This window comes from Prosopis cineraria, unplaced genomic scaffold, assembly GCF_029017545.1.
Source record: "Prosopis cineraria cultivar Desert tree isolate PC_DT_omini unplaced genomic scaffold, ASM2901754v1 PC13, whole genome shotgun sequence".
Classification (NCBI taxonomy): Eukaryota; Viridiplantae; Streptophyta; class Magnoliopsida; order Fabales; family Fabaceae; genus Prosopis; species Prosopis cineraria.
Window position 1 is genome coordinate 32,149,561 of NW_026555344.1, and position 21,436 is coordinate 32,170,996.

The 21,436-nt window shown below is 31.3% G+C and overlaps 2 protein-coding genes across 2 annotated transcripts; both read right to left on the reverse strand.

Annotated features, from left to right (window-relative positions):
* Positions 1-1,222: 1,222 nt before the first annotated feature.
* Positions 1,223-8,276, reverse strand: LOC129290592 (glyoxylate/succinic semialdehyde reductase 1-like). The gene is made up of 8 exons (XM_054927397.1): positions 7,905-8,276; positions 6,854-6,964; positions 6,661-6,762; positions 4,825-4,926; positions 3,262-3,377; positions 3,025-3,103; positions 2,777-2,947; positions 1,223-1,484 (listed from the first exon to the last, which is right to left on the reverse strand). The coding sequence occupies exons 1-8, from the start codon at positions 8,007-8,009 to the stop codon at positions 1,392-1,394; spliced, it is 879 nt and encodes a 292-aa protein (XP_054783372.1). The 5' UTR covers positions 8,010-8,276; the 3' UTR covers positions 1,223-1,391.
* A 202-nt stretch (positions 8,277-8,478) lies between these two features.
* Positions 8,479-13,188, reverse strand: LOC129290019 (cytochrome b561 and DOMON domain-containing protein At3g07570-like). Its single transcript, XM_054926744.1, has 4 exons — positions 13,173-13,188; positions 11,240-11,517; positions 10,043-10,261; positions 8,479-8,598 (listed from the first exon to the last, which is right to left on the reverse strand). The coding sequence occupies exons 1-4, from the start codon at positions 13,186-13,188 to the stop codon at positions 8,479-8,481; spliced, it is 633 nt and encodes a 210-aa protein (XP_054782719.1).
* Positions 13,189-21,436: the final 8,248 nt, after the last annotated feature.

A 21,436-nucleotide genomic window follows, 5' to 3' on the forward strand; every position in this document is an offset into this window, starting at 1 on the left:
TTGATCCTGGTCTTATCTAATATCTGACTTTGTTTTTTTTCCTTTTTCATCTAAGGGACAGCAATTTATTTTAACATAATAAACCAATTAACATAATAAAACTACTTATAGTCATATAAAATTTATCACAACACAACAATTATAAATCATAATAATCTCCAATAACCAAGAAAAATATTTCAGTTACAACACATAGAATTCAAATTAAATAACATTCAACATGTCTAAAGTTCCTTATATCGAGTTAACAATAAATTTTATCAATAAAAGGAGAAATTGTGATTGCTTAATGCTAGAATTTTGTTCGATATCTATGACTTTAAGCATAAAACACAAAAATTACTACTTATCATTATAAATTAACTTATTATAATAATTAATAAATTAATTATAATTATATTAAATAAATTTATAGGACCAGATGAACCAAGTGGTTTTAAATGCTTCGATTTCTTGTCCAACCCAACCTGAAGAAAGAGCTTGGTCTTTTTGATATTTTGGTCTTGAAAGACCAAATTTTATCTAGACCAGACCAAACCAAATTGTCTCGAGTTAGACTAAATCGACAGGATTAAAAGACTTTAGTACAACCCTACTAAAAACATAAGAATTAAATGGTTTGAAATAGACGTTTCAATAAAAAATATTTATAGTACTTCAATTATTATAAAATCTCAGTTCTGCCACATCACCTATTATCTCAAATTTCCATTCCATCGTCAAATTCACTCTCTTCTGTTCATACCTGGAAAATCAAACTTACCAGCCAAGAAAATTAAAGCAAAGAAAACACTCAAAACAGAGAACAGGGAAGTAACCACCACCTGTAGATGTACCAGTCTCTTGAAGCAAACCCAGAAAACTCTAAAGAACTGCTAACAAGTTACTATTCACTAAAATCACAAATGCTATATTTGAATATATATACATATACATATACATATATATATATGGATTTGAGTCAAATCCCCTCTTTGAACACTTAAAAATTTATGAATTTGCAAATCGAAACCCAATTTTATCTTAGTTCCTTTATATTTGAAATCCTTTCAAAACTTTCTATTATTTCAAATCTTTATATATACCTTTGAAATACGACCTAATAATAATAACCTTTGTCATTTAAACTACCTAAATAAAAAATTTCAAATACATGCATTTGAAATGTAAGATTCTAAATCTAAATCTATTCATCCAAACAATACCTAAGTGATTTGAGGTTGAGAGAGTGACAAGCCAAGCTCATTAAGAATGCTCCGAGTCGACACATAAAAACCAGTCATTGTCTCTTCTAAATCCATTGTCTTTCTTATGTATAACCATTCTATTCTTGCTGCATCAAATCAATCACTATTTATTGAAATTGCATTAGCAATGGATGTGATTGTACATTAAGATGAATAAGGTCCATGAGGCTTTAGAGTTTCAAAGACGGCTGAAAAGTCAAGGTCTCCCAACCCCAAGCTTCTTGCTTTCTTGAAAGCCTACATACAGAGAACGCACAGAATTGGTAGGTCATGTCTTCATGAAACCAAGTAGATGAGTCCAACCTATTTGCAATTTATTTATTTATTTCAAAAGCTTTAATGACGTAGGAGAGGAAATGAAATAGAAGAACAATCACCAGTATATCAAAGTCAAAATGGATTTATTCACATATGATCAAGGAATTATAGTTCTACTAGGATACTAAGGAATAACATTCAGGTTCAAATTCCTTTTATTAAACTCTTGACTAACTTCTAAAATAATTCAAATTATTATTTATGAATTCATAATTGTTCAATAATAATGAAATGTTTACATAATAAATTGACAATGATTCCTCCTCATCTCATCTTCCATTATTTAATCAATAGGGTCGCCATTGATATAAGCCCTGATTAGACTGCAAAAAGTGGCACACTACTCAATGTCTCACTGAGAAACTGACTTAAAAAACCCACTACACAAAATGTGGATCAGCCAGTGGATGAATTTTCTTAGGACTTTGATATTAGAATTAATTTTCATTACTAAAGGTTGAAGATGAAACAGCGCTGGCTGCTAGAAATTAGGGAACGGATATGACATGCAACATCCAATTATGCACATGATCTTGAGGGAAATACAAATATAGTACTAGTTGAGAAACAGAGTATGCTTAAAACCTACAGCATCTACGCGCACAACAATAGCAACAAGAGGTTGGTTATTAAAATTGCAAAGCGTCATTGTACTCAATCAACAATTAAACCTTTGGATAAATTGTTAATTAAAAGATTTCTTTCAATAACTTCATTAAGTATAGTGTCAATGTGTATTTACTGTTTTTATTCCTTTTCTCTACCATCTTCTATTTCATTTCCATAAAACTAAGTATTCTTACTCCTCATCCTCTTTCTAACTCTGTTCACTATTCTGTGTCACCTTCCTGTTACTTCTTTATCCTACATCTATTTCACCAGTACTCCCTGATTCTGGTAGGAGAGAGCTGCTATGCAAGCATCCTTCTGCAGTTTATGCAGAGAAACTCAACAATGAAGTTTAATAGATAGGCCAAAATAAACGCTTTGTGCTTAGGCTATGCCTACTCCTGGTGTTGGGTTTTACAAATCTGGAGACTTCCCTTCTGTGACTATGCTGTTAATTAGCAGATTTTCTTGCTATAATTAGGCTAGAATTTCATTCCACCAGTATTGGCAAGTCAAAGGGATTGCATATGAATTGTATGTAGCACTTTGTTTCTGTTTCTTTTTTGGGCATATAAAGAAAATGTGAGGAGAGAAGCATTAACCTCGTTAGAAGCAGCTGCAACAGGCATTGATACAGCATTTTCATCCCCAAGGGCAAGAGCCAATCTCATATCCTTCTGCTGATGTTTCAGTGGAAAAGCAGGGGTGTAATTGTTCTGGAGCATTGTTGGTCCTTTCAATCTAAACATGGGGTTGCTAATGGCACCAAGATCCTGCACAAAACCTCAATTATGCTTAGTAATAGTATAATCAAGTGTCTGCAATTATTTTCCAGGTAACCAACTATTACCAGCACGTCAAGAAGAGTTTGAGGGTTCAAACCACTTCTTCCAGCTAGCATGAGTCCCTCTGCGAAAGCATTCATCATACTGCAAGGGTGACAACAGTACAACTAATTTGCATAAGACAAATATGAGTGTGTAACTGCTAGAATTTAATTATTAAGAGGACAATCTGCAAACTGAAGTCCTCACTATGCTCCCAAAAGAAAATGAAAATCAATGAAACAGGAAAAGAAAAAGATTACCTGCCCATTGTCATGTTAACGACAAGTTTCATTTTTGCACCATTTCCAACCTCACCTAGGAAGAAAGACTTCTTCCCCAATACATCAAACGTTGGAAGTACTTCATCATACAATGCCTGCATATGAAATGAGAAGAGTAATAAAGAACCTGCAAGAGAGCATATAGTGATACCACATATAGCAATGACAGAAAGTCCTATTTTTGTACGTTTGAATCTCAGTGTGCTTGACATATGACTCCTGGACGAGTTAAAAGTTGATGGGAGGACTTTGTATGATACAAAAAATAATAATAATAATAATAATAATAATAATAAATAAAAATAAAAACAGAAACATTTAAGGCTTGCTTGATTTTGTTTCCATTTTTCATTTTTTAAAAGCTATTTTGGAAACCATTTTTTTTTAAAATATTTTTCAAAATAAAACAAAAAAAAATCTATTTGGTTATATTAATTTGAAAACAATTCCAAGTTAAAAAAATTGGCCAATGGTAGTGGTTGGCCATGGTTGACAGTGGTTGCCAACTAAGGTGGCTGATGGTGGTTGGGGCTGATAGCAATAACTTACAATATGGCTTAAATGTTATGTGTTTTAAAAAAAAACAAAAAAGAAAATGGAAACAACTTTAATGCAATGTTTGATAGGCATAAAAGTGCTTTGTAGAAACAAAACGCTAGTACAATTATCACATTTTTTTCTAAATACATTCCCAATTTCTTTTCTAGAAAACACTTTTCCGTATACCAAACATGCATCAAGATATTTCCATTTTCTTACTTTTAAAACAAAAAAACGAGAATAGTTTTAAACAAAACCTAAATGTAAACAAAACAGTTACTCAAACAAGTTTTTTTTTGAAAAAAAAAACTGAACAATTTTTTAAAGTGGAAATCAAACAAGCCCTAGTTTGCCAACTTCAAGCTGCAAATTATTAGAAAGCAAATAATCAACTTTGCTTTGCAAGAAGCTGGAGAAAGATTTTTCTTTGTTTCCCCAAGAATAGCTCAAAACAAACAAGAATTTCAACAAATCCCTAACTCATATAATAGGTTCTGCCTCCTTTTCTTCCTCCCAATTAGCTATTACTCTGTACATGAGTTATTTAACTGTCTATAACATAAAAATATGGCTGTTGGTTCTATTTTGAACAGTAATATGATCACCGTACTTGCAATTTGTCATGATTATTCAGGGTCACCGAAGTTATGGCTGCTTAAATAGCTCATCCAGATACCAGTAAATATTACACATGCATATCTTGTCATTTGGTTACAGTCTCCTACTCAATGTGTTTCTCAAATATATGCATTTTGTCCTGGGAGATCAGCATAACAAACGAGAAAGTGTCAAAACTAAGAAAAAATTTATTAGAAGGATGCACTATAATTATGGACCACCATTGTATCTGATAATTTCGAGTCTGAGAAACACAGTGTTACAATATAATGGGGAAGAAAGAACTACTAACAATTCATATACCTCAAATATTTAAAAGTACAGCAGAACAGCGAGCAAGAGTTGTACGTAATTCCACATTTTGTGAGTATTATATTCCTTTACCTTGTCCCCAGCAGCAAGTATTACAAGTTGGCCATCTTCTGCAGGCTTCTTGCTACCTGAAACTGGAGCTTCAAGGAAGCGACCTCCTCTTGAAGTAATGACCTGTAGAAATCAGCTCAATATCAAAGTCTCTTGAACGAATTTTTTTGTTTCATCTTAAAAGTCGATTGCATGCAAACCACTGGCTTATGAATATAGCAATATAGCATGGACAATCTTAGATAAGATACACTGCAGAGTAGAATGTCAAAAATTGAGAACTTCTAAGTAATCCCCACAAAAATAGTTGGAGAGAAGAAAGAATAATGTCCAATAACACCAACTTTCTTCCTTCTGGTCTTCTTTTATATTGTCATTCTTCAATCACATGACCATTGATAGCAATAATTCACATCTTAGAAGCTCATCATCATGGTATTTTCTTGAAGATGTATTATTATGTGCAGACACTAAGTTGTTCATATTCAATTGTAGACAAACATCTTCTCCTTTTTACTTTTACACACTCATATAGGCAGGGATAACCCAAGTTGTAAAGATTTAGGGTACGTACATATAATATTACTGTTCCCCAAAATTTTTAATCTGAAAGGATGGGGAGAGAAGGATAACATTTTGATGAAATATAGGAATTAATAAATTTTGAAGAAGCTTGCTATAAGAGAAAATCTATCTTAATTTTATATTTTAATACTTTTTGTTTTTTACTCTATTTAGCAAGCAGGTTATTTTATCATTTCATGTATTAAATGGGCTGCACTCTATTTAGCAAGCGGGTTATTTTATCATTTCATGTATTAAATGGGCTGCAAGTGGATGTTTCCTTCTATGGGAGGAAACCTCCAGTTTATATATAGACGTTGCTTTTGTAACTTGGAGGTAAATTTGATGAATGAATTCATTTGAGATATTCTGAAACTCTCTCCCTCCAGTCTGCGTCCTCTCCCTCTCAGTTCCTCTTCCCTCTTTGTCCTATGCTTCCTCCTATCGTCTCTCTCTCTCTCTGTATTCTGTCTCTCCCTCCCTCCCTGTTCTCGTTCTCTCACTCTGTTTCTGCTGTACCTCCAGTTCAAATCAGTTTGAGCATGTGTGTGTGTGTTTTACATCACATTTTGTACTCTGGCAACTCAAGAATGCATCACTAGATCTTCTCATCTAGACACAAGATTCTCCTTGAGAACAAAGTGGCTAAGAACTTGATGGCCACTTCTATCATGAATGCATAGCCCTTCATCAGTGCTTGTGTTAAAGTACATATTTTTGCCCTTCCATGCTTCTAGGCTATCATAACCCTTACATCATTCAAGAATTCATACTTATAGGCTATCATAAAAATACGCCATTCAGTGCTTGTGTTAAATAAAAGCTCCATATAACATGAACAACAAAAGGGAAAAACACATATAAACCAATAACTTTCTAAGATTATTATTTCAAATCCAAGTTAGGGGATAAGACAGATAAGGAAAGTAGGGGGAGGATTTGCCAACTGTATCTTTCTGCATCACCAACATTCTCAGCCATGTATTAATCACAATCCAGAATACTGGAGGATTGGGGATGGAGTAATCTAAATAACAGAAATTTCTTAATTTTTAACAGAAACACCTTCAACCATATAAACAAAGATGCCTAAAACAAGAGAAGCAACAGTTTCTTTTTATTATGAGCTTGCCTTCACAGGCGAACAACAGAAATTTCCATGCAGCTCAACTTCAGACATAAATATATTGCACTTACAGAAAGTTGATTTAGAAACAGATCTTGGCTATTTCATACTTGAAAGGCTTTTAAATGACTGAGAAACAAATTTTATCAACATCAAGCAATGCTAACCTCAGATATTTTGAAAGAAGTATCAGCATCAACAGTTGACATGTCAATGTAACCCTTTCCATTATTAATTTGCTCTAGAACGCCATCTTTGTCAAACACCACCTAACAAACCACCATAGGAAGCAATTCAAGTGAATAAGAGAAGTTACTCATCAGAGAACTCAGACTTCAAAAAACAACCATAATTACCAACCGATAGAGCAGCTGAAGGATCAGATAACATTGCAATTGTATACTTGCATTTCTTAACTACAGCAGCAGGGGTTTCTCCAATTGAAGCTCCATGTTGGACGAGTTCATCACACTAGGTTAAAGTACTCAATGTTAGATTTTATTTGCATAAGATCAGGCCAAAAAAAAAAAAAATGATTTGCATGAGAACAAAAAGGCAATGGTGTTCTTAAATAAAAATATTTTCTTGTGCATTTAATCCTTCTCTTAATTACTAATTTTAACTCTGCTTTTTATTCAGGATTTGGGCACAAAAATAAAATATTCCAAAAAAAGGAAAAAAATACAAATGTGTTACGTTATCTAAAATTTGAACAAGATACAAGAAATTAGCTTTCTTACGGAGTCCAATTTTTATTTTCTAGCCTTCTTTTTCCTTCTTTTCTTTTGGGGTAAAAATTTATTCATTACAAAGTTCGGGCATGAAGGTGACAATTAGATTAGAAAGCTCCTTCCATTTCCACCACACAAAATCCAAGCATAACATTTTTTTTTTATCACATAAATTCAAAAACCTCTTGCTTGATCCTAATTTTTCAAAACTCTAATTTCATTTAACTTCAAAGCCTGAGCACAACATCAAATTTGCAAGTCTACGAGAACATATGCAGGAGACAAACCTAAGAAAACTTCAATGGAAAACAAAGGTCTTTTTATAGCAGAGAGCATCAAATAGCAGGGCAGCAGAAACGCATAACGCAAAAGCACAAAACTAACACTGAATCAGCCAACAGTAAATAAAAAAGAGCAATCAAAAGCCAGCATTTGGATACCCACAAGGAGCCAATAATTTTACGTTAATCATACATAAATCACCATATATTGTGTACAAACATCGAATTACAGATTGTTTAAGAAGGAAAAGCCAGCAACTTCCATCCCACACCGATACTAAACATATCCATCTCATCCGCACAAACCAGATTGACACTTAAGAGCGAAGAACACACAAATACCAACGAGCTAGTGTAAGCATTACTGCAATTAGTAGAAACAGCTGCAGAAAGACATACCTTAGAGAGGGTTCTGTTCCAGACAGTGACCTTGAAGCCATGGCGTAGTAGATTCAAGGACATAGCCTTGCCCATTATCCCCAGACCTAGAAAACCAACTTCCATCTCTTTCTCGCTCGCTCGGTGGCTCGCTCGCTCACTCTCTGCAACTGAAGTTAATTATTTTTATTTTTATTTTTTGGGACAGCCTCCCCCATGATAGCATTTAACAGAGACCAATTATACCATAAAAATTAAAAATCATTATATTTTATCCGTTTCACCCACCCATCACCAATTATTTATATCATCCTCAATAAATGACAATCACGAAATGGCAAGAAAAACGATTATTGATGCCATCACTAAACAAATACGGAGCAGACAAGAAGAATTGCAAATGAGGAAGAACAAAATTGCTGAAATGTGGCTCAACCAGGATTATTATGTTATTGAGGATTCCTGACACAGATGATTGTTATTTTTTATTTTTATTTTTATTTTTTATTTTTTTGAGAAATTAAACTTTCAGTGACGATGGGGCAATCGTAGTCGTGGATGATCGGCCACATCGGACGGACGGAAGAGTACCACGTCATCCCCTTCCTGCCATCCGGGACTCTCCCGTTCGCGGTAGCAGAGTCAAGTGCTTTCCAGCTTCTGTTTTAGGCCCGATAGTGGTCCACGTTGATGATGGGGTCCAAGTTTTATTTTGCTACAGATAAATAAATAAGTCAAACACAACAACTAAGAACTAAGAAAGTATGACGTACTTGTACCAAAAAAAAAAAGAAGTATGACGTACCAATGTATGTTGGCTCAGACGGTAAGGAGTCTGAATTTTCTTAATCATTAGCCACCTCTTTAAGGCCTCACAGTTCTCGAATTTGGATTAATTAGAGATTTAGAACTGTCAGCTTCAGATATCAAATGGTTGTACCAAAAAAACAAAGAAAGAAGGTATGACATAGATAATAAATAGATAATGAAATATTACTGGTACCGGTTATAGGGATATTTTCGGTAATAAAAAAATTCAAACACGTTATTTATTTATAAATTATAAATATTATGTACTCCCTCTATTTTAAAATTATTTTCCATATTTCATAATAAGCATGATTTTCATATTTCAAGAAGGTATTAAATGTTTGTCCCCATGTTTTTCTCCTAATTAGTAATGCACAATATTTATTTAAATAGTATATGGATTGATAAATTTAAATTTAAATTTAAAATTTAAAATCTCACATATAAAATTATTTATTTGGATTGGATAGTGTAAAAAATTTGATAGGTAGAGGAGAGACAAGATGAAATTTGAAAGTAAAAACGCAAGATTGAGAATTATACGTTTAGCTTTATTATTTTGTAATTTTTGAAATTATTTTTTTTATTTTTTTAATTAAACTAACGGCTAAAGTTAATTTTTGTTAATGATAAGAATTACATTATATAAAAAAATGAGTTTCTAATCTCATACACTCCGAGATCTATAGTTTAAAAGTTAGATTACAATTTAACCCTTTTTCTTTTTATGGATATTTTTCAATAAAAAGACTAATATTGTAGACATATAAAGTGGAAGGATAAGGAACAACAAAAATAAACTACATAAATTAAAGGAAAAACACAATCATTATTCTTTATAATTTTATTGAGTTTTACTTTTAGTCCCACCAGTTTTTCTTTAACGTTTCTGGTCCCTATAATTTTAACAAGATTAGATAATGTTTATTCCTGAGGTTTCTAATGATGTTAAATTACAAAGATTGTAAAAATTAAAAATATTCAAAAAAACTACAAGGATTAAATGTAAAACCCAATAATACTAAAAATGGTTGTGTTTTTCCTAAACTAAAAACAAAATACAAATATAGTAAGGACCAAAATGATATTTTCTCAATAAAATTTATTGGAATTCATTTTTTTATTATTCACAAGCATCCTCCTATTAGAGGTAATTTTATTCGAGGTATAGTTGATTGCTAAATGTGAGTAACTCTTTTTCATAGGTAGTCTAGTCAGCTAAATTTAGTAATCTATTTTGCCACACATGATAAAAGGAAAATGAAGAAGAAATATCATATAATCAATTTTGCCACATAATAACTTTATAGTAACTTATTTCTCATGAGTTGTGTTTTAGGTTTCATTACCATTATTATCTCCAAAATGATAGCCACAAGAACCAAGAAGGAAACAATTGCTCCATAACCAGTGAACCACTTAGATTCTTCTCTTCCCAAGTGAAGTCCATAGAAAGAGTTAAATATTGCAAACATCATTAAGATCCTTCCAATGTTGTGATGGTAATAATTCCAGAATTTTCTTAATACTTTTGATTTCTTTCCTGGTCGCAATACCAAGGCCAAGACCTGTGCAAGAAATTGAAATCAATACTTAAAAAATTAATTGGGAAAAACCAATATTTCTCTTTTTCTTTTTTCTAACTTTTCAGTAAGAATTTTTGAAAGTAGAGTAAATAAATAGAAAATAAATCATTTGTTCATTTTAAAAAGATAGGCATAATTGAGATATTTATGCCTGACAAGAAGAGTTTACATAAAGTTTGAATCGTGTCTAGTACCCAAAAAAAAAAAAAAGTTTGACTTGTGTCTATATTTTATAATACTTTGAAAGAGCCGTAGTGATAATATGCTGGATGATTTTTTTTTTCCAATTAATTTTTTTTATTTCATAAAATGATGGTTTAAGCAATAAATAAAAACAGACTTTCAGATCTTGGTTGCTCAAATTAAATATGAACAGTGCCCAGAATCTTATTCTGAGATCGATTATGATTACATCTTGCTCACCATCATGAGTAATGTTTTTTTAAAATGATTCAATAACAAAATTTATTATAATTTTACTGTTTATACGCATGATCAGTAAGGTGGCATTCCATAGACTTTTTGCATTACATAAGAAAACATGTCTAATGTTTTTTTTAAATGATTTAATTAAAAATCTTAATTAATTATCCAAGTTAAGTTTGAATCGTATATATATTTCATTGTAGTACTAATTATGGTCATCTGGAAAAGACTTTAATAGCACAAGACCCAAAAAAAAAAAAAATTTACAGACACACATGCCTAATTGGGGAGAATTTCTCTCAAACAAAGCCGTGGTTATAACTTAATTAACCTAATTAAAAGTTTTAGATTTGAGTCTTAGATATCTAGCTGTGTCAAATGCTTGTTAGATAGCTTATCATCTTTATAACTGAACTTAATCCAGATTAGTCAGGGTTTGAAGGATTTTGGATACTGGGTGCACATGTAAAAAAATCAAAAAACATGTACATACACACACGCTTAAATAGAGAAATATTAATTAAATAGACAAACCTGGAGGCATCCAAGGACCAGAACGAGAATTCCTATGATTTTGTGACGAGTAACGTTGGAACTGAGTTTGTGAGATAAAGACAAACCACTTATGAATCCAGCGATGCCTGCACCAAAGGCAAGTGTTTGGATGGAAGCAAGCGAGTAAAACCAGAGAGGGTCCCATTGCTTGCTGACGAGCAATTGTGGCTCCCACCACATCATCAGAGTCCATCCTTCAATGTTGAGCCATCCACGGCTTCTCTTTAGCTTTAGGGTTGAGATTACGTCTGCTCTACCTGTTGCAACATACTCACATGGATCAGATAAGCAACACCAAGTAATTGATTAATTTGATTAGTTCATGTAGTTTTGATTCAGTTACAACTAATGAGTCCTTAAAGTTTAATTCAATCTAATTCATTATTTCCTCGAATTTAATTTTTACCATTATTCAGTCCAATTTTTCTATTATTAATAAAATAAAATTAATCTTCACTTCAGCCTTCACTTAAAACTTGCAAGTTACAAACCCTCTCTCAAACTTTTAGCTTGCAGACTTCGCACTTTTAAATGAGGCTTCTATATTTCAAAATCTATTTTTTTTTATTTTTTTGAAAATGTTAAGAAAAATAAATACAAGAGGTGGCTTCATATACTTTCACTTTTTTTTTTAACTTTTTCCCGTGCTTGCATCTAATATCAATAAAAATAGAAAAAAGTGCCTCATAGTGTTATGTTACCCAAAAAATCTTTTTTTCCTAATGTAATAAAATTGAAATTAGCTCAAAAAATAAAATATTATTTAGTAATTCGAGTATTCAAAACTAGTTGAAAGCCTGAGGTATTAGAGCTAGGCATAACTAGGCTACTTTTTATGTTTGAGTATTTTTAAACCTGGTCCAATAACCTAACCCACTTGAATTTCATCAAAAACTTGTCACGAGAGTTTTGCCACACCTTATGGTCTTAGCTTACTCAAACTAGATTAGTCAAAGTCCAATATGCTTCAAAACATTAGTTGGTTTGATTATTAAAAAAACAAGGATTAAAGGACAAATTTGTCTTAAAAGTTTTCTAGCAAGTACAACTGGTATCCTTAATGTTTGATAGGCACAATGTTACCTTGGATAAAAAAAATGGTGCAATATTGCCTTACAATAATGTTTGACTAATGTTAACTATTATTTTGAATGTTAAAGAACAATTTTGTTCCAAAAGTTTGTTCGAATAAGTAATTAATATCCTAAACTTTTGATTGGCGTAATATTTTTGGATTATCAGCTTTTAAATTGAAAGAATAATCTAACAACTTGTTTTAATCCAAAATCAAAAGATTTTATGTTGAATTACACTGAATGCTCCAAGATCAAAATCCATGCTAGTCTATGTTGCTCATCGGAAAGTTTGAACAAGTCTTTATTTAAACTTGTGCAAGTCAAGACCTACTCATGTGGACAAAATAAGGGCAAATTCGAACTTTAAGAGAGAGTATGCAGATGCTTGGGATAAAGTTGATTTTGCAACGAAACAATCTCAAGTGTGACCTTTTGTCAAAATTCAAAAATACGAACTATTTAATATTGATAATAGATTGATAGATTTTTCTTTTGATTTAAAGATTGATAATCTATTTATGATATCAATTGCTCTTTTACAAAAACTTTCAAAGCAAAGTTGCTCTTTACTCTTGGTTAGAATTTTCAATTAATGGTCAAACGTTGGTATGGGATGAAATTGCACCATTTCTTAAACTTTCAGGTTAAAATTGCACCCATCAAAAGTTAAGGATACTAATTACATTTGGTAAAAAACTTCCAGAACAAATTTACCCTTAATCCAAAATAAACAAATCCATTGAATAAACTTCACTACCTTGTACACGTTAGGTGCATACGAAGTTGAGTGAAAAGGTGGGATATTATATATTTGGCAATGTTAAAGCATAACAAACCTGATGCATAATCCATGTTCACAGAAATCATATCAATGTGTTGAGGCAAGAGAAAGCCGTTGCCAGAAGGCTAAGAGTTTTGAGGTCCAATGGCAAATATCAAATGTGATGAAGGCTGGTTGGTCTGCAACTGAAAGGCTACGTGTACAATGGAACTTGAAGTTGAAACAATGGACGCATTAGTGTATGGAAGATCTCCTTTGTCTCCGACGATCTCTGCTTGCGTTGTGCCACCCAGATAGTATTGTTTCAATCCACCGGTGGTGGCGCCACTGCTGGCGGGTGGTAAGTCCCACCCAATGATGGCGCTCGAACCCACCATTTGGCCGTTGCCGGAGAACCCTATTGCTCCATAAGAGTTCATGTTGATGGAGAATGAGAGGACAAAGCTCCACAATTTTGATTTTACCTGAGCATACTGTTCAATAGTATTATCATGTTAATATTAGACTTGAATTCACATTCTTTTAAGCGAAGATATCAACAAGAAAAATAATTATAATTAATAAATCTACTTTCAAAAAAAATAAAATATGGACTATAATAGGTGAATTTCATATATAAACACACACATACACGCGCGCGCATGTATGAAGCTTTTATAAGTGTTCATGAAATTGTGTGTCGTGTGTGTGCACGTTGATAGCACTATCAGCATCTTCTAAGGTTAATTAACAATAGGATAGAAGAACAAGTGAAAGTTAATTTTTTTTTCCCTTGCTTGATAAATTAAGTTTTGATCTTTCTAGCAAAGATTTAACTCACAATCCATAAAATTGTAAATTTAAATCATGTTGTCGATTGAGAATCTTGTTGATAGGCAATCTATAAATATATTTATAAATATTCTTTGAAATTGGAAGCATATTTTGACCCTAATAAATTCTCATAACTCAACTCACTCAAAATATTTTTTTACCAAAAAAAAGTTTATCTCAAATTACTTTCTAGATTATCTATCAATAAGGTCTACGTCAACAATGAGACTCAAAACAAGCATGTATAGGATGGATCATATTATTGCTATACGATCAACTTTTCAATGTCAGATTGAAAGTATTTGAATAAAGAATAATTACGAGCTCATGAACTACACAAGAAACTAAAGAGTGAGTGCGCGCGTGCGTGCGTGCGTGCGTGCGTGCGTGTGTTTGTGTTGTGTGTTCGAACGTACTCTAAGATGAAATTATGAGATGGCCAAACAAGAACACAGCGAAGAGAATTAGTATCAAAATCTATGTGCTGAGGATCTACTTCTTGGGAACAATAGTCTTGGGATCTCACCAGAGTTGATGAGTTACAGAAACAATAATGAAGACGACGAAGAAAAGAAGAGAATGTTTCATCTCTTTAATTTAATCAAATCAAAGGCAATATTAATATAGCTAACTTGAACGCACCATACTCAAGGCCCTTTATATGTTCACTTTAAATTTATAGAAGATTTTTTTTTGGCCATTTTAATTATTATATATCTTAGGTGTTTACGTACGAGGGGCTTGATATTGCCGTCTATAGCACAGAAAACTTGCATAATTATAAAACTTCCAAATTTTGGTGTTATAGAAAAATGAGAAGAGCAATATCATCGAATTGTTGCCCAATCATTGGAAGAGCCAATGTGTCCGGATACGGTAAGATTTCTGATAGATATTATATCTTGTCTAGTTAGCTATCTAGATTATTTATGTGTTGTGTGTGTAGTTTAACAACTAAATCTTATTAACTTTAACATCGTTTAATCCATATTATTATATACTCTTTCCGTTTAAAAATATAATATATTGTTTAAAAAATTAAATATTAAAAAATGTAAAGTATTTTTAATTTTTTAAGATGTAATCATTACTTTTTTTTTTTTAAAGTTCTCTATTGAATGTATTACTTTATAACTTTTTAGGGTAAAAATAAGGATAAATATCAAAAAATAAGATTAATTTAAAATAAAATAACTATTTTATTGGATATGAGATTCAGTTAAAAATATTTTATATTTTTTAATAGAGGGAGTATATTTTACAGTTCACATTGAAAATATTAATTGTCGTTATTACCCAATATTCTTCCTTTTTAAGATGAACAATTAAAATTGAATAAAAAATAATGATCTAAATGAACATGTTTTCAATGATTTTTCCATTAATATATAAAGATAAAATATAAAATTTATAGTAAGTTGCAACATTATATATCTTACCTTTTGTAAAATATAATATTGGTCACTGTTAATTCTACTATAAAAACAATAATAACAATAAGGTGTCGTCATTCTATTGGTTAAAGTGCATTTAGTCTTTCTATAAATGTTATTACAGGATCTAATTTAATTAATGTGTTGTTTGGGCTGGACTTTAAAATTTAATATTTTGAACTTTTAGTTTCAAAACATTCGGCACATTATTGTTTTTGACTCAAGATGGGAATGTCGTGAGGTTCCCGCCCGCTTCTTTTTCATGACAACTTTTTCCATTTTGTTTATTATTTTTAAGTTTATAATTTATCTGTTTCAGTTAGTTGTATCTTTTAATGAATTGTTCACTAAGTTTTGCAATTTTGTTAGCTCTGGCTTTATTTTTTTTAATTGTGTTATTATATTGTAGTGTGCAATTCATTACATCGTTTCTTTGCGGTCATTTGACGTTAAATAATACTTAGAAAATCTATTAATTGGAATTGATATCTTATAAAGTACAATAATAATGTTAATGATAATAAATTAATATGTTAAAAAAAGAGGACCTTGTTGGATTAAAAAATATTTCTAAGATGAGCATATTTTTTTGTCATATTTCAATTCAAGCCCATTCCATAATTGATTCCATAAATATACAGAGTTCAGAAGCTTCTAGATCGTCAATCTTGCAAAAGCTATTAGCAATTCTGGCACCTAATTAATGCATCATTTAGATCACATTGCATAATTACAAGTACTTTACTTTGATTATATTTGATACTCTGTGCTCCATAATATTTTCAGAGGTCTAAATAAAATAGCACTAAACAATTAATAATCTACAAAACAAGATAACCACATGTTCTGTTCGCCCAAAAAATAGAAACATCTGCATAACATATTTGATCAATTCCAGCGGGGGGTCCAAAATCTAATAATATAAAAAAATTGTATAATATTTGTTAGGTAAAAAAAATTTTCTAGAAAAAAATAGAATATTCATTTATTCTATTTTTTTCTAAGTACGTCCTCATTTTCAGGAATGGATTCTCTATATTCGGTCAAAAAAAAAAAGAATGGATCCTTTAAAATTGACAATTCATAAATTTCATAAAGTTTGCCTTTTTAAAAAAGAGAGAGAAAATCATTACCAAAAAAAGAAAGTTTCATTTTTATAAAAAATAATAAAATAAGTAAGATGACGCTAGAAAAAATATACACAGGTTTATGAATATCAACTTCAAAGATTTAATAGCCTGTTTGATTTTTATTCAAATTTTTTATTCTTAAAAACTATTTTGCAATATAGTTTATAAAATTGTTTTCCAAAATAAAAAAAATAAAATCTATTTGATTGTGCTAATTTAAAAATAGTTTTTGAAATAAAAAATTGACCAATAGTGATTGTCACTGACAGTTAATGATGATGACTTATGATAATCCTTAATTAAGGTAATTTAGTTTTTAATATATACTAGATGTAGTACATTTTTAACATAAGAAAATAAAACAAAAATAACTTTAAGATATTTCTATTTTTTTATTTTTAAAAACAAAAAATGAGAACAATTTTAAAAATAATTAGATTCAAAATACTTATCCAAACAAATTTTAATTTTTTTATTTTGAAAAACAAAAAACTAGTTTTAAAAACAAAAACCAAATAAGCTCTAAGGGCTTGTTTGTTTTCTATTTTTAAAATTTTTTTATTTTTGAAAACAAAAAAATTTAAAGACTTATTTGGATAATTATTTTTCATTTAATTATTTTTAAAACAGTTTTTAAAAATAAAAAATAAAATTAGAAACCAAACAGCCTCTTGTCTCTTGTTTTTCTTTCCAGGGAATACTTTCCTATGCAGTAAACATTGCTTAAGATTCCATATATATATATATATATATATAGACACACACACAATGCACGAGCCATGTATCTAGTTTCCAATAAGCTAAGCCGTTTTATTGCCCGAGCCATACACACACTACTTGACAAAATGTTATCCAGGAATTGAACGTAAATGATACTCTTAATTTAAATATTAGGAAATGTTTCTATAGAAATAATAGTAAACTTGATTAATTCCTTTTCGTGTGGTTGCTAAATACTAAAGCTATCTATAGCCTGTAGTGAATCTTATCATTAGCCATGACTGGCTAAATTATTAACCAATTCTTCGATGATGATGAACAGGATCAACAACCTAGGCAATGAATGAACCTATTTATAATAATGATATGTTAATATCAGTAGTACTTCTTCTCTCATCTCTCTCCATTAGGGACGAACCTGCAGGGATCCAAGGATGATAATTAATGAGGATTCCTATAGTTTTGTGATGAGTAACGTGGGCTTTCTTAGCCAAGACCAAACCACACATCATTCCAAAGACACCATTAGAACATGAAACTTGACAGCCTGTCCTTGCCAGAGCTATTCGGTTTATTAGGCCAGGCATTGGGTAGGGATCAAGCCCTGTCCTGTCTAATACAGCCTGAACATATGTCATTTATTAAATTATTTTGTGAAAAATATTTATTTTAAGATATTATATTTATTTAGAGTTATCATACACTATATTATTTTGTATAATTTTTTTTTACAATTTTTATCGTTTCCATTTTTTAATCTCTTTCTAAATTTAATTTTTTAACTCAATATTGTGTAAAAAGAATTGAAATTTATTAATCACAAGTAATTTTAAAAATAACTATTTTGATCCTAACATTAGTTTTATAAATAATATATTTTAAATAATAATTATTATATTTTTTAAAGATAATTTTAAAAAATAAAATCCCTTCTCAAGTCAAGTCAAACCTACCCCAAGTAGCGAATACTTAGACATTGGCAGAGTTGGGAATATGAGTCGAGTTATATAGGTTGGCTCAAATAACTGATTATAAGGGTCAGATTGGGTTAAAAAAATTGACCAAAATAAAAAATAAGTTTCTTCTAACCCAGATCATATAACCTGTGAACCATATGGGTTAACTTTGATGGGTTAAGGTTTGCCCATTTAAGCCATATTATTTTAAAAAAGAAAAAGGAGAAAATTTTGTAAATGTAAACTATATTAATCATGACTTATTTAGCTGTATCAATTTATATATTTTGTACAAACATTATAAATTAATATTTTGGTATATTTAGAATGAATCATGAAAAGGTATCAAATTGAAACTTATTATTTAGGTATATTTTTAAAAAAATTCATAAAAATTAATTAAAAAATAAATAAATGAGTTAGCAAGTTGGCCCATTAACCTGCCAACTCTCAAGGGTTGAATTAGATTGAGATTTTTCCAATCTATATGAAAACAGGTTAAAGCTAATCCACCTATATAAATCAAGTTGGCCCATATTTTCACCTTTAGGCATTGGGCTAGCCAAACTTTCTTATCATGTCAAGCAAGGAATCTAAATGTTTCATGTAGTGGGGGAAAGAAACTAAAAGGTTTAATCGACATGTTTATATTAATTAGTAGGAGAGGTTATAGCCTCTTAAACAAAGTTTCAATTTGAATTTATGAAAATGTAAAAAATACTTTGAGAGTTACCCCAGTTGAGATACAGACGTATTTATGTGTGGTTTTCCTTTGAGAAAACCATATCTCAGTTCCCTACAGTTTTACAGTTTTAATCCTGATCCTTATAGTTTTTATTTTAAATTTAAATACACTCCTTATAGTTTACGTTGTTAGCGTTTATATTTAAGAATCTAAAAAAGGGTTTGAGAACCATAACATGCACAAATCATGTTATAATTTTGTGTATTGCTAATTGTTCTAACATAGTAACAAGTAACACAAAACACTATATCAAAATTGAAACCCATGCTGACAAGGCAACCTTGCCAAAAGTCTAACCTGAAAAGGTCTACTCACTTTTATACAAGACCTCAAAATGTTCTACTCATTTTTGTCTCCCAGACATCTTGCCATCCTTAAGTCTATTGATATCGTGATGCCTTTATATGTGTCGTCTCCTCTAATGTGTTTACGGTCTTCATTTTTAAGGTCATGCAACTATGTCTTTGGTAGTCTAATTTTCAAGTTCTCTTGACATTCATTTAGGTTTAATACATAGAAGCTATCTCTCCTCTATTGTATTTCTTTGTCTTCATTCTCTAGACTTTGGCTTTCTTTTATTATTTGGCATTAGAGTCAATTAATATATTAGAGTTAGTTGGTTAAATATAATTATGATAATTGGTTATTTAGTTGAGATATACACATGTATATATGCTTCAGTATTGCTTCTATTATAAGCTCTGTGCAATACATTCAGATCAATATAACTTCTTTTTACCTTTCCCTTTTCCCTTTTCTCCCTCATTCTCTCATCTTAATATGGTATCAGAGCACTGCTTTAGCTATGGCGTCGTCTAATTTATCCTCCTCCAATTTTAAACTCATGGTTGTAGATCTGGTAAAAGGTAAACTGGTTACCTTCTCTCATTAGATTGCTGTTAAGTTGAATGAAAAAATTTCTCCTTTGGTGTCAATAAGTGGAAGCTTCTATTCACGGTCATAATCTCCGAAGCTTCATCGAGACTTCCTTTACTCTACCACAATTCAGCTCCGATCAAGATCTTGAATCTAGCACTGTTTCTCTGGCATTTCTTCACTGGTAACATCAGGATCAACTTCTCTTTCTTGGATTCAATTGTCTATTTCTAAGACTATGCTTGCTTAGTTGATTGGTCGCACGACCTCATATGCAGCCTGGAAACACATCTTTAACTTCTTCTCTGCTCATCATCGCGTTAAGGTTCATCTTCTCAAGAAAGATCTTCATAACACTAAGAAAGATGACCAACCAATCTCTAAATATATTTTGCGTATCAAAGCACTGGCTGACTCACTTATTATTGCTAGTCACTTTGTTTCTGAGCAAGATCAAATTGAGGTTATCCTTGACAGTTTACCTGAGGAGTATGAGTCTATCATCTCCTCTATTGCTAGTCAGTGTGATCCATTTTCCTTAAGTGAGATCAAGACTCTTCTTATCAATTATGAACTCAAGCTGGCTAAATTACTCACCGTATTTGTTACTTTTTTGCCTAAGCCTTATATGTCAATTTCTTCTGCTCAATTGAAGATTGACTCTCTTGGTGCTGGCTTGTTACCATCTCCATATGCTATTTTGGTTGCTCAAGCATCGTCAAACTTTCACACACAAAGTAACGGTGGCAATTGTGGCCGTGGTGGTTGCGGTTATGGCAGAGGGGGTAGTCAACGTGGTTGTGGTTTTTATTTTCATCCTTAACTGGTTTGTCAAGTTTGCTTTAAGCCTAGTATACTGTTGTATTTTGCTATTGCAGGTTTGATCATTCCTTTTCCTCTCCTCCTTCACCTTGTCCACTTAATTAACTCTATTGCACCTCTACTTCTCATCCTTTTGCTTATTCTATCTTTTATGATCTTCCTCCTTATGCCTCTTACTCATCCCCTACTCCTGAGTATCCTTCCAACACATGGATTGCTAACACTAGTGCCACACACCACACTACTCCTCATGTCTCCAATTTGATGCAGGCCACTCTTTATAATAGATCTAGCCAAGTTTATGTTAGCAATGGGACAGGTTTGTCCATGCACCTTGTAGGTCACTCAAATTTTCCTACACTCTCTCCTTTTAATTCTTTACATCTTACAAATCAATTACATGTACCTTCTATTACTAATAATCTTCTCAACATTCCTCGCTTAACCACTGATAATAATGTTGTTGTTAAATTTAGTCCTCATTCTTGTTATATTAAATCACAGAGCAACAACCAAGTTCTTCTCACAGGTAATCGTAGGCCTAATGGACTTTATTAGTTCACTTCTCCTCTTATTTCTGCTAGTTCCAATTCATTTTCTCTTTCCACAAATGTATCACCTCACATTGATTGTTCTTTTCTTTCACCATCTGCTTATCACACATCTTATATTAATTTTGATTATGACTTATGGCATCATCGTTTAGTGCATTTTTCTAGTACTTCTATTCCTAGTTTATTGAATAACTATAATCTTGCCTCTAAATCTAAAATACTAAATAAAGAGACTGCTAGTTTTGTTCTGCTTGTTGTATGGAAAGGCTT